Raw genomic sequence first — 13,458 nt, 5'->3', positions numbered from 1 at the left:
TAGTTCTCGGTATTTTTTTTTTTTTTTTGCTTTTCAATATTTTGAATTGTTTTAGACGCGGTGCAAAGAATGTATCATCGATGGACGAACATACAGACGTAGTAAAATACCCGTTCAATCGATCAATATGGAATAAAAGAATTGTGAGAGGTGTTATACATTCCGAACACTGTAATTGGCTCTGACGACGAGGTTATTTTTGCAGCGAACGTATTTAATGAGTAATTTTCAGACGCGTCGTCTCACAGTTAATTGAAAAAAAAAATAACGACCCAACACCGATTGTAAGTAAGAAGCAACAATTGTTTCATTCAGCAAAATAAAAACAATACTAAATAAAAAAATAAAAGCCGAATATCTCTAAACGTTAGCAGCGGTTGAGTTATATCAGGAATTCGGTCAGTATGCGCCAATGGTGGTGACAATTATAGAACTGCTCTTTTTCAATACAATTTCCACTGATAAGAACGATAACACTTGTTTATCTTTGCATTTTGCTCAGAGCTTTTTTGTATTTCATATTTTGTTGAGTATTTTTTATTTTATTTTTTTTTTTGTTTTCATGCAGGCAGTATTCAGCTTGTCGAAAATAAATTTAAATTCACGCTGATTTTGCCGCTAAACCTTTTAAGGTGAGGGTCGCTATCCCCTGTCAAACTGTTTCTAAGCTTATGAAAAATGGCAGTTTGGAATTCAGCTAAGCTGAGTCTGGCCTGTCAAGTCATTTGAATCTTATGAGTATTGACAAAAAAACAAATAAATAAAAACAATAAAGAGCAATAGTAAACAGAGAACAAATAAAATAAACTATATAGGAGAAACATATATGCATATGAGTAATTTCGAAAATAAAATTTTGCCTTCATTGGCGGGAGTAATGTAAAATTTAGTTTCTTTCTCTTAAGTCTACAAAGTGAGATAAAAAAACTACAACAAAGTCACACGCCATAATATTTACATTTTTTTTTTAATTTTATTGAATAAAAGCAAAAAATGTCGGAAATATCATCAAATTTTAAAATACTTTAGATTTGTTCGAATTGGTCACCTTTGGCACGAATTAGGGCCTTGAAACGGCCAATGAAATCGTCACACGCTGCCCGAATGTTGCTCTGCGGTATTTTGGCCCATTCCCAGCGAAGCGCTTGCTTGAGGTGATTGACACTTTAGTATTTTTTAGTGCCAACCTTTCTTGTCAAAATACTCCAGACACAATAGTCCAACGGATTGGTATCCGGAGATTTTGTTAGCCATTGTGCGCTGGAAATGAAGCGACGAGCCTCATTTTGTAACCAATGTCCAAGATCTGCGGCCAAAATGTTTGCGTGCCCAAAGCTTTAATACACCCTTCAGAATATTTTCGCGATAATTTTCGGCATTTATTCTGATGCCACGTTTGAATAATACGAGCGGAGAGCTACCAGCGGTCTACATCATCGAAGGTGCACATTTTCAGCTGACCTCTTTGGCAAGTAAACACGATTGTTTTGTTTGTTTACAAACAGATGGATAACGAATGTTTTCTCATCGGAGAAAACCAAATTCGGCAGTTCACCACTATCGGCCAAACGAAGCAACTCTTTAGCTCTTTTGAGCCTATTTTCATTCTGTTGCGGCGTAAGATCTTGCACTTTTTGGAATTCCAATGGCTTTACCCCGAGCTCATTTTTCAATATTTTACGAATGGAATATTGCGATATGTTCAGTTCACGAGCCATTTTCGGACACTGCGACGCTGGTTTCGATCAAGTCGCTTCTTTACTTTTCGAACCATTTCTGCTGGTGTTGCTGTTTTCTTCCGTCTACTTCCTTGACGTCGGGCTACACTACCAGTATCACGGTGACGAGTGATGGTATGAGACACAAAAGAATTATTTACATTTAAATGCTGGAGTGGTCTAACGATAGTCACTTGTGGTTTTCCAGCCAAAAATTAAGAAATTACACAATCACTCTTGAATTCCTTCACGAATAACTTTTTTCTGGGAAATTCTCACCAAAATGCTTTTGTACGCTTGTAAACAATATAATGAGCTGTCTCTGGAATAATTTTAACAGCTGTCAGACGAGTGGCTTAGAAATGAGAGAAGTCTGAAGTTGGTTGCAGTTTTTTCATCCCACTCTGTATATTTAAAAATTCTCAATGTTAAAGAGAAATTTAAGAAAATATAGACTTTTGGTAGCATGAGAATTGGGCCTCTGTTATTCGACGAATAAAACTGATGCAAGATTTGAAGCCAAACAAAGTTTTTAATAAAAAAAATTGTGAAGGCCATTTTGGCTCTATGAGCAGTAAAAAAAGAATTGTCCTAGTCCAAATTAATATTTTAAGCTCCTTAAAAGCTAAATTTGTACTTACTTTCGAATCCCATTAATATTTTATAAATTGTTAAAGAGATTGGTCTAGTTAGTAAAATCAAATTTGAAATCCCTAGTCGTTATTAGCTATACATTTTTTTTTTCGCAGTAAACTATTCTGATACTAATTTTCCAGACTAACGCAGCTTAAAGGAAGCTCCAACACACTAATTCAGATAAATAGATTCAATACAATACAAATCGTGCAACGAGTCATTATCTGCGGAAAAATGCAGCTAGTACGGAGAGTTTTCAAAATGCCAATTAAATACAATTCGGTGGACATTGGGTCTGAAATTGTCAAAATACTCAAATTCTCTACAGTGAATCAGTCAGTATTAAAAGTTAGTTTGCAAAGAAATATGCTACGTATTAAGGAACCAAAGTATCAAACTGTAGTGGGAAAAATTGCATGTTATGGATGGAACCTTTAAAAAAATAGAAGATAAGGAGGGACTATAGGTAATTAGCCTTTTTTCAATATCGATTTTGTTCGATTTCTCAAAATTGTCTGTGCACAAATACTTTAGAAATCACTCATATTTCCAAACAAATCCAACTTATCAAACATTGTGTAAAGCACTCAGAGTCTCTCTCTTTTTTTTTGGACATATTGATCGCGATCGAATAAGAAGAAAAAATTTGTATGTATGTATGTATGTTAATTGTTAATCTTAATCGGAATGCAAACAATACAAACTGATTGTTTGTTTGCATATAAATCGATGCCACAGACACACAATGTAAACAAAACACAATCGAATAGGCAAACATTAGATCTCTGCTAATTGAATGCCGTTTGCATGACTCTTTTGGGGTCCCTCCTCTGAATGAATTAATTTGATTATTGGATAGAGTGTTGTTCTTGTCAATGTCCATCACTCATACTCGTACAATTGATCAAAGCTACAATAATGGCACAAGACAAGTTTGACACCAATAAACCGAAAATAAAAATTATTACTTTGGCATTGCCGGTCACGACTTTTTCTATTGAACACCCCATTGATTTTTTCAAAATACCAAGTGGCGACGGTGGTGATATTTTCTAAACAGCAATAATTATACTATGCAAATATGGGAAAATTACTTACTCATCGCTCTTCCTATTGACCATAGATAGATATTGAGCACGTGCTTCACTGTGGCTGCGTTTCTTCAGGTCGTTCATCTTTTGCCGTTCATGTTCAATAACATGGTGACCTATAGAGGGTAAGAGACAAAAACCGACAAGTTGTTAATTATAATAATTGATATGAACAATGAATGAGTACAAAGAAACATCTACAAAACTACAACAAGGGTTATTGAATAACAATTTACTTTTAAATTAGCTTTTATTAACATGGTAATTATACACCTATAAAGATTTTCAGGGTTATGGGCTTTGAGCACAGTTTTGTTGGAGGATGTGAAGTAATTTGATGGGCAACTTCAGATATTTAAATTAAATAGCGAGAGTCGTTATAAAACTGTGTTCTGGGGCTGGAGGTCAATTCATAGATTTATACGTTGAAAGATCGGCTAAATGCAACTCTTAACTGTATAATATATTTAATTTTTTTTTAAATTCAAAATGTTTTAAAACTTTAGTTTCGAAATCGTTTATTTGATATAGCCGAATATGATTTTCACATCCGAAATATGTTATTTATACTTCAAATGAGCGGGCAAAGCTGGAAAACAGTATGACGATTCAGTTTTATGGCGCTATACAAAAACGTGGACCTATATGGTCATTTTCATTTCCAAAAATCATGCAGACAAAAAAATACACATGATTAAAGTTTTATCAACCAACTTAATTTCATGCGGAAGCTAAGCCGATTTCCACAGACGGACGGACAACGCTAAATCAACGTGCCGATCCAGAATATACAATTTGTCGGATAAAAAATGTATATTTCGAGGTGTTACAAACGGAATGATAAACTTGACATACCCTCCACGCTATGGTGGAGACAAATTACAGTCAGGACGATTGATAATATCTACGAACCGAAGCCTTAATATTGTGATGCTTATGGTATATAAAAGCGAAATAATAACAGAAAATGACTGCAGGATTCGAGTGCGGCTCTGACATCCCTGTATAATATACCACAGAATTTGATACCGGATATCGGAATATATCTCTCAACTTACCCTGTTGTGCTAACAACAATTGACGATTCCGTTCGATTTCTTTAATCGAATCGAAAATTTTCGTACTTGCTCCTTGATTATTGTGCGATATTGGAGCATCGGATGTAACTTTCGTTATGCGATCGATGTCATCTTGTGATGGTACCCTCTTCTCCAGAGGATTTACTTCAAATCCATCCGTATCCAAAGATAAATTAAAACGTACCGCACTGCTACTGAATGCTTCAATGGCTTGTGAAACTTCTCGCTTGGGTGTTTCTTGTAAACACTCATCATCGATATTGACGATTTGTAGTTGAGGACGTTTGGGTGTGCTGGTATTTGCCATGCCATTACCATTGCTACCACCGCCACAAGGTAATTCGATTTTATTATTGAAAAACATATTTTCATTTACACTACGTGACATTACATCTTCCGTGTGCCGCCGTGGGCATAGCATTTCCGCCGAACCAAATAGAGACTGGGACATTATTCCAATTGCTTCACCGATATCATATGGTTTGTTTAGACTCTCATCCATTGTGTTATTGTGATTTTTGGCTTTACTACGTTCAGCTGTTTTTGGTTTGAAATCTTTCGAAAGTGTTTGCCACTCTTTGTTTTGAGATGACAGTTGCTGCTGTTTTGATTCTCCGCCCAACTTGACGGCCATTTGTTTTGCTTCCGCCTTCAGCTCTTCATGATAGGCATGCCATTCCGATTCTTCTTCTAAATACTGAAATTCTAAATCTTCGAATGTCTTACGATCATTCTCCAGCGATTCGCTAATATTTTTTAATTCATCTTTAAGACAATCGTTATCGGGTTTCTCCTTTAGCATGTTTTTTAATCTGGAAAAAATGGATGAGAAATGTATAACTGTACTTTTTGGTTTATGTGTTTTAAGATGTAAGATATTTGAAATCACAATTTCTGAAGGTAACTGGAAGGTCTAAGGGCTTTTCTAGTATTTTTTTTACAAATTGGTTTCTAATTCCAATGCCTATCTGAATAATGTCTGATGGTTTGTAACTTATTAAAAATATAGATATTTCCCTCCTACCGACTAATATTTGAAAATAGATTTGCCTATCAAAAATTTAGGACAGTAGTATTTTTTAAAATGCATACCTAATGGCCCAAATATATTGTAAATAGAAGTATTGATTTTTTTCTTTAAACTGATCAGATTTGGAAAAATATGGTTATATACGAGGCAGTATGCCGTTTTTTCGCAGTCGACGTTTTGGTTCCAATTACTGGGTGATTTTTTAAGTAGACAACATTTATGCAAGTTGCTCTCAATAGGGGCAACGTTGGCCCAAACGTAATGGATAGTAAAGTGTACGAACAGGTTGGTTTGAACAATTACCCAAAGAAAGAAACAAAAAGTTGATTTCACCATACTTCAGAGAGGTTTATACTAACATTCCAGACAGGAATGAGTGGTTGCAGGCCAAAACTTCAAATTGTATATGACAGTCTCGGCATCTCCAAGTGTATTCTGCGTGGATGCATATAAGCTTATAATAACAAAAATTTATTGGCAAACTAAATTAGTTCTGCTGGAAACCACTTTTATCAAGTTGGCTGGATATTACACTCGTAGACCTCTTTCTTTTAGCAACATCTACTCTTACATGAGATTCATGACTATAAAATTTAAGAGGACTTATATTAAATACATCTGGTTCTTTAAGGATGAGGAGGGAAATGAAGCTAGAAACTTTGTTTTCATCTCTTGTTTTATGTTATGATGGAATTTTGAATTATCGATGCATGAAACCGATCATTCATCAGATATGTGATAAAGATTGTAGCGCCTAGCTTCGAAATTTTTGGTCATCGACTGAACTAGTACCACATCTGTCGATTCCCTTAAATTTTAAAACTAGGTGTTACAATTTCTATCGTATCTTTGATGCATGGAACCGAAGTTTAAAATGACTAAGGTAATTAACTGACATACGTTTGCACTATTTCGTTCTTCTTGTATATATTTTAGGATGAAAACAATGAATCGTTGGTCTTAAATGGCCAAAATGGCCAATTATACGCTGGTCAAAAAATCCACACCTATACTTTGTTTTGTATATTTGTAGAATGAAGTAAATAGTCCGCGGTTCGTATTGTGAATGTACTTTGCCTGGGATACGAAATTTATGTTCTTTTCAAAAAGGTTTAACAAACCACTGCAGATATAAAAACTACCACCTAGGCTGTTACTTTAACCTATTCTGTAGGACAGAAAACCTCTCTGTCAATTTGAATCTTACTTTTTAATTTGATCAACTTTCATTTCAATCGATTGTTTCAATTTGGCTTGTTGAGTTTCTTCCATTACGCGCGTGGCATTACGTTGGGCTTCCAGACGATGAATTTTGTCCTGCAAGGCTTGTAATTCCAACTCGACTTTGACTTTAAATGGATCAATGTCATTCTGAAATGAAATAAAAATCCCAAATTAATATTGAAAAATGATAAAAAAAATCCATTACCTTATTTGTTGCCAGCAAGTGAGGCAAACTGCCCGAAGTGTTGGACGACTTGAGTAGAGTCCTGGGAGCTGGTGCTGGTTTCTTGTTAAGTTTAGGAGAGTTCTGCAGAGAGCTGGGTAGTCTTAAATTCAGCTTAAGATTGTGTACATTACGATTGCTGCCGCGATTTGTATTTTGATTGGGAGAATGAGCAGCAGAGCTGGCATTACTACTACTGCTAGTAGCATACGTTGAGGGTGGTGCCTGATAACGGCTACATTCTTCAATGGCTTCCATTTCAATTTGTAACTTTTCACCAAATGTCCTTAATAGCTCATCATATTCCATTTGTTTATTGTGTTGGCTATTGTTGTTTGTACGAGTTTGTGCCTGTGGCTCAGCTTTCTGCGAAAATATTGCATTGAACGATTGTTCCTTTTTCGGTGACATACAGGTGGTGCGTATTTTTGTACGTGGACTCTGTGGTACATATTTGCCCACTACCACATTTTCATAATTTTCCATGGATTGATTTGCTTGGCCATTGATTTCAACACGTTTGGCTCCCAGTACACGTACATTTTCATAACCACTTGAATTGTAGACATTTTCCTGTTGATTATCTCCCCCTCCGCCGCCATTAGCTGATAAATTATTGAAACTTCCCTCAAATGATCGTTGCATATCGTTGTTTTGAAAGGGTGATTTACGTTCTCGAGGCAGTGAACCATTTGTAATAATGCGATTCTGTACAATCGGTGAAGAATTTACATTGTTGATATTGTTTGCGGTGGGATTTTGATTTTGCCTATCCGTATATTCGGTGCATATTTTCAACATATCATCCAAATGCTCTTTTTCATTGTTGCTAACATTTTTGGTTTTGCTCGAGCTCTCCCCTTTCGAATCTTGGAGGCGATTGTAAATCGATAAGGGAGTGGTGGTGATGGTAGTAGAGTTACTGGATGAACTTGCTTGAACCGGACTTGAGGTATTCATTTCGCTGTTAATACTGTTCATGGGAAATATTTGTAAATTACCCAATTTGGGATAACGATCATAGGCATTGTTTTTGACCTTTGTGGAACTTTCATGTTCCTGCCTTGATGTCGAAGCTGCTGACACGGAAGTAAGGGGAACATTATCATAAATGTTGTTATTCTGTTTGGATTGATTGAAATTTCTTCGGGCATTTAGTAGATTCTTTTCATTTCGTTGGGCCTCAGCCATATTCTGCACATATTTTGGGGTGTATTTTTTACCCAAAACATCTTCAGCCGGTAGGTTGACGGTAACCAAATCGGCTGTAAACACCTTGGGGCATTGTAGACCATTTATGTCAATGGGGGGTAAGTTATTGTAGCTTGAGAAGGTTTTCTTGTTGTTATTATTGATGTTGTTATTCGCCACCTGCCTTGTTGTTGTTGTCGGTTGAATATTCGACTCATAAAATTCTTCGATTTCAATTGGATCTCCAGCACTCATCATACTCTCCGAGGAACTTTTACTTGAATTTCTTTGACTAAAATCCATTTGGGGCATTGAAATCCGTTCACTTGAACCCATGGCTGTGCGTATTTGTTGGGCCTCGGCGGGATTATTGAAACGCAAACAATATGACTTGCCAATCGTTATCATCGCACCTTGTGTCAAATTGGTTTCCTCCACGATTTTGCTGCCATCAATCAGAATACGGGCATCACGTTCCGGTACCAGGGTAACTTCATTACTTTCACTGCGATAGATGGTACAATGGATGGGTCGTATACCGCTGCCGTTTAGGGAAATATTACAATGGGTAGATGAGCCAATGGTTGTGTCACCTAAACGAAAAAAGAAAACAAATTAAATCCACAATCACAAAATCTTATCACAGGTCACAAATCAAATCGTTGACACAAAAACACATGTCCAATTCGGACTTGGCTGATTTTGAAAAACACACACACCATATTCTACCAGCGCCCGGCGGCTTAAAATTATGTGTAGTGTGTTCTTTCTTATCAGTAATTAAACATAGTTTCAATAACAAGTCCCATCCGACCACACAGGCTATTTAGCCAGCCCGAAAACTAGCCATCGTGAAATTAGACACGTGTCTCGAAATATGAAATGGAATTCTATATCATACTCACCAATTGGTATATTATGTATTGTTACAGCCGTACTCAAACGTCCTCCGCCCAAACTCACCAGGTGTGGATCGTTTGCCGCCACACAAAATGATGGATCTTTTTTTGTCAACGACATCTAAAAATAGTGAGAAAAAAAGAGCGCCGAATGAAATTAAAATTCCACCTTAATTTGATTCACATTACAATGCGGAGCGATATGACACCCCATGAAAAACAAAAATAAAATATGGATGGATATAAATGGATATTTTCGAAAATTGAAACGAAAAAACACTGTATGGGAATGTCTCGAACACACGAAGAGATGGTTGTGTTGTCTCAGGCAACACCACCACCGTCATTTTCATTTACAAAGGAATGCATTTTTGGCTGTCTTTTCTTCTTTTTTTTTTTGGTTAATTTGATATTTTGTAATTTTGTTGAGTATATTGGTGATAAGACGCATAGATTCCCGTCCAAAAATGAAATTTATGTCTGCATTGGGGTAATACAAAATTGAGGTCATAAATTCATTTGATGATACATTCCATGAGACTTATTATTGTGTTCGTTTAGTTGTTCCCTAGGAAAGGTGATACTTTTCTTATAAATAAAAAAATAAGAATTTGCGCATTAGATTTGAATAAAAAGGGAGGTACGCGGCATGACTACAGCTATTTCAGTGAATACTGCATTCATAACGAAACATGTATTTTAGAAGTGAAGAATCTTTAAAATTTTGCGTGTGGGTCAACGTTAGTATGTAGGGGTGAGATAATGGATTTTTTTTTGGATATTCGATCTGTAAGTGTACAAAATGTATTAAAATGCAATGAGATTGCAAATTGCAAAGATTTTTCAATTATTTCGGGAATTCGATACATTTTTTTTTTTTTTTTGAAGTACTTAAAAGCAATAAACACCTTCATGATACTATTTAGTTTATGCAAACTTATAGAACTAAAATCTTGGTATTTTGAATAAATATGATGTATTGGAAGTAAGGTTAAACGTAAAGAGGAAGAATGGAAATGTTTACTAAGTGTAAGAACTCTATTAAATAGTACTAATTTTGTGATTGAATATTATCAGATGCAGCTGGAAATTTGAAATGTTGGCATTGAGATCACTGTTGTTGGGTAGCCTTGAATGAATATGAATTTTGCTAAAAGGGTTACAGTTAGACAATGGCAATTTTTTTGGAAATGTATGCTAATAGTGTACGCATATAAAAAAATTGGTATGCAGTGTAGGAAATTATGAACTTTAGCATTGGAAGCACCGTTAGTGTGTAGATTTTAGATAAAAAGGTAGACTTGGAAATCAGTAGTATTTAGTGTAAGAAACCAAATATTTTGCTTGCATGTCAGTAAATTTGGTATATGACAATATGGTAGAAGAGTTAGTATTATGAATGTTGAAATAAAAATCGCTCTTAGTGTTTAGCTTTAAGAAAGGACGTTTAGGAATTTCTTACTACATGACAGGGACAAATTATATGAGTTCGTTAATAATATATGGATTATAGTTCTTTGAAACATACATGAAACACTAAAACTACGGACCAGCAACGCGAACCCAGAGAGGTAGGTATGAAGGTCTAGGAATATTTTCTAATCGATTTGGATATAATTTATCATTGTCATCAGCTCAAATTTGTTTGATTTTACACGCCAATGAGTGATTGAAGAGTACGTGTTTGCACATAAACAGGGTGAGATAAAAAACTAAAACAAAGTTAAACGCCATAATTTTTACATTTTTTTTAAATTTTATTGAATTAAAGCAAAAAATGTCGAAAATAGCATCAAATTTTAGAATATATTTAGTTTTGTTTGAATTGGTCACCTTTGGCACGAATTATGGCCTTCAAACGGCCAATGAAACCGTCACAAGCTGCCCGAATGTTGCACTGCGGTATTTTGGCACAATCCCAAAAAAGGTGATCGACACTTTGGCATTTTTTAGTGCCAACCTTGCTTTTCAAAATACTCCGGACACAATAGTCCAACGGATTGGTATCCAGAGATTTTGGTGGCCATTGTGCGCTGGAAATGAAGCGGGGAACCTCATTTTGTAACCATTCTTGGGTGGCGGGTGCTGAGTGCGAAGGTGCTGAGTCCAGTTGGAATATCCAATGTCTTCGGACAAAATGTTTGCATGCTCTAGGCTTTAATACACCCTCCAGAATATTTTCGCGATAATATTCGGCATTTATTCTGATGCCACGGTCGATTGATACGAGCGGAGAGCGACCATCGGCTGTTATGGCGACCCACACCATCACCATGGCCGGCGCTTGAATTCTGGAGGCCAACCGAAGGTGCATATTTTCAGCTGACCTCTTCGGCAAGTAAACACGATCATTTTGTTTGTTTACAAACTGCTGGACAACGAATGTTTTCTCATCGGAGAAAACCAAATTCGGCAATTCACCACTTTCGGCCAAGCGAAGCAATTTCGAGTCTATTTTCTTTCTGTTGCGGTGTAAGTTCTTGCACTTTTTGGAATTTCAATGGCTTTACCCCGAGCTCATTTTTTAATATTTGGCGAATGGAATGTTGCGCTATATTCAGCTCACGAGCCATTTTTCGGCCACTGTGATGCGGGTTTCGATCAAGTCGCTTCTTTACTTTTCGAATCATTTCTGCTGATGTTGCTGTTTTCTTCCATCCACTTCCTTGACGTCGGGCTTCGCTACCAGTAACTGCAACGAGCGATGGTACGAGACACAAATTCTGAAATGCTCTAACGATAGCCACTTGTGGTTTTCCAGTCAAATATAAAGAAATCACACTATCACGCTTGAATTCCATCACGAATATTTTTTTCTGGAAAATGTTCACCAAAATGCTTTTGTACGCTTGTAAACAATATAATGAGCTGTCACTGGCATAGTTTTAACAGCTGTCGGACGAGTGGTTTAGAAATGATAGCAGTCTGAAGTTAGTTGCAGGTTTTTCATCTCACCCTGTATGTAAGAACGCATGTATTAGTTTTCGTTTCACTTGCAGATGTGGGTTGAAATACAAATAAAACAACGGTGTGACACAAGCTAAACGAGTACTCGGCAAGAGTGGAATCCCCGAGCGATATTTACTCTTATTAGAGAGACGATACCCGATATCCATTTTTCTACTCGCAGGATTATTCTCGTTCGAATTCAAGTAGAGGATTAAACTCGCTCGTATATTATTACTCTATGGAGGGTCTATTGAGTTTGCATTTCGTTTGTAACTCCTCGAAATAAGCATTTTAAACGCCACAAAGTACATCCATTCTTCATCAGCATAAGATTCTATGTCGATTTATCCATGTAAATCACTCTGGATTCCGAACGAAATAAAGCAGGCGGACAACATTTTTATCCGATGTATTTTAGATCCGTAGAATTTTTGGTATATCATATGGGTCCAATTTTTTTTAGCCAATATATAACTGTACCAAATGCCAAATGGTGAAGGATATTAAAAGATCTGCGGCATTTTTTTAGTAAAACTTTTTGCAATTTTTTAAGTTTCATCCAAATGTTGGGGGATATTAAAAGGCCGAATGAAACATAATTAATTCGTTTGAATATTTAAACGTGGGCATACACAATCCAACAAATGTAGTTTGCATAACTGAGATATCCAATCAGAATGTTATGTTGATTTTAAAATCTCTCTCGGGTATTTTTGAACTTTTATTAGAAAACGCTTCTTAAATTGACGAACTTATTCTTATTTCTGGGCAATGGTTCCACATCAATTCGAGACCGTCGATCAAGTAAGAGTTAAAGTTCAAATACAAATTTTAATCATATAATAGCTCTTCGTAAGTCTAGAGTATTTTTGACGGCTTTTTCACAAAATTGCTTGTGGTCTGTTGAATATGGTGAAATGTAAATGTATGCCTGATTATTATGGGAGCACTAAAACAATATCTGGAATCGACATATGGCTCCTACTTCGAAACATTGACCTGCATTGAAATTTTTTGCAAAGTCCCCTATGAACACACATATCGTTTAAGAAGCAAATCTCCTACCTTTATATATGGACTATGCCATAAAGTGGACAGATGACACATATTTTAAGCCAATTTTCAAAGCTCTATATTTAATGTTGCGAAATGTGCTTCAAAATATTGGAGTCCCTTTATATATGGTAAAGGCTAAATTTATTTGCGGTTTCGTTCTACAAATTTCCAAAATTCTCATCTTCATATTTTCACGCACATTTGGTATTAGAACTTTGTCATTTATTGAAATATACATGGCAGTGTATATGACATACCATTTGAAAATTATGTCAGTTAATAAAAATTTTTCCAATTTTTTCATGCTCCCACCAGACTAAAAAAACACATTCACGGCTTGCATGGTACTTTGAATTCCAATT

The 13,458-nt window shown here is 35.9% G+C and overlaps 1 protein-coding gene across 3 annotated transcripts in view; it reads right to left on the bottom strand.

The window, feature by feature from the left end:
* LOC131800425 (pleckstrin homology-like domain family B member 1) overlaps positions 1-13,458 on the bottom strand; it is a 57,356-nt gene that overhangs the window by 13,765 nt on the left and 30,133 nt on the right. For 2 of the 3 annotated variants that reach the window (XM_059129599.1, XM_059129600.1), the window contains exons 2-6: positions 9,098-9,212; positions 6,984-8,785; positions 6,762-6,925; positions 4,504-5,336; positions 3,453-3,561 (exon numbers count right to left, since the gene is read on the bottom strand). In XM_059129599.1, the coding sequence (XP_058985582.1) occupies positions 3,453-3,561; positions 4,504-5,336; positions 6,762-6,925; positions 6,984-8,785; positions 9,098-9,212 (3,023 nt within the window). Of the gene's footprint in view, positions 1-3,452; positions 3,562-4,503; positions 5,337-6,761; positions 6,926-6,983; positions 8,786-8,911; positions 8,959-9,097; positions 9,213-13,458 lie in introns of those variants that run through there. The other variant, XM_059129601.1, reaches the window with a different exon arrangement.

Source organism: Musca domestica, unplaced genomic scaffold (genome assembly GCF_030504385.1).
Source record: "Musca domestica strain aabys unplaced genomic scaffold, Musca_domestica.polishedcontigs.V.1.1 63, whole genome shotgun sequence".
Classification (NCBI taxonomy): Eukaryota; Metazoa; Arthropoda; class Insecta; order Diptera; family Muscidae; genus Musca; species Musca domestica.
This window is presented reverse-complemented; position numbering and strand designations above follow the sequence as displayed.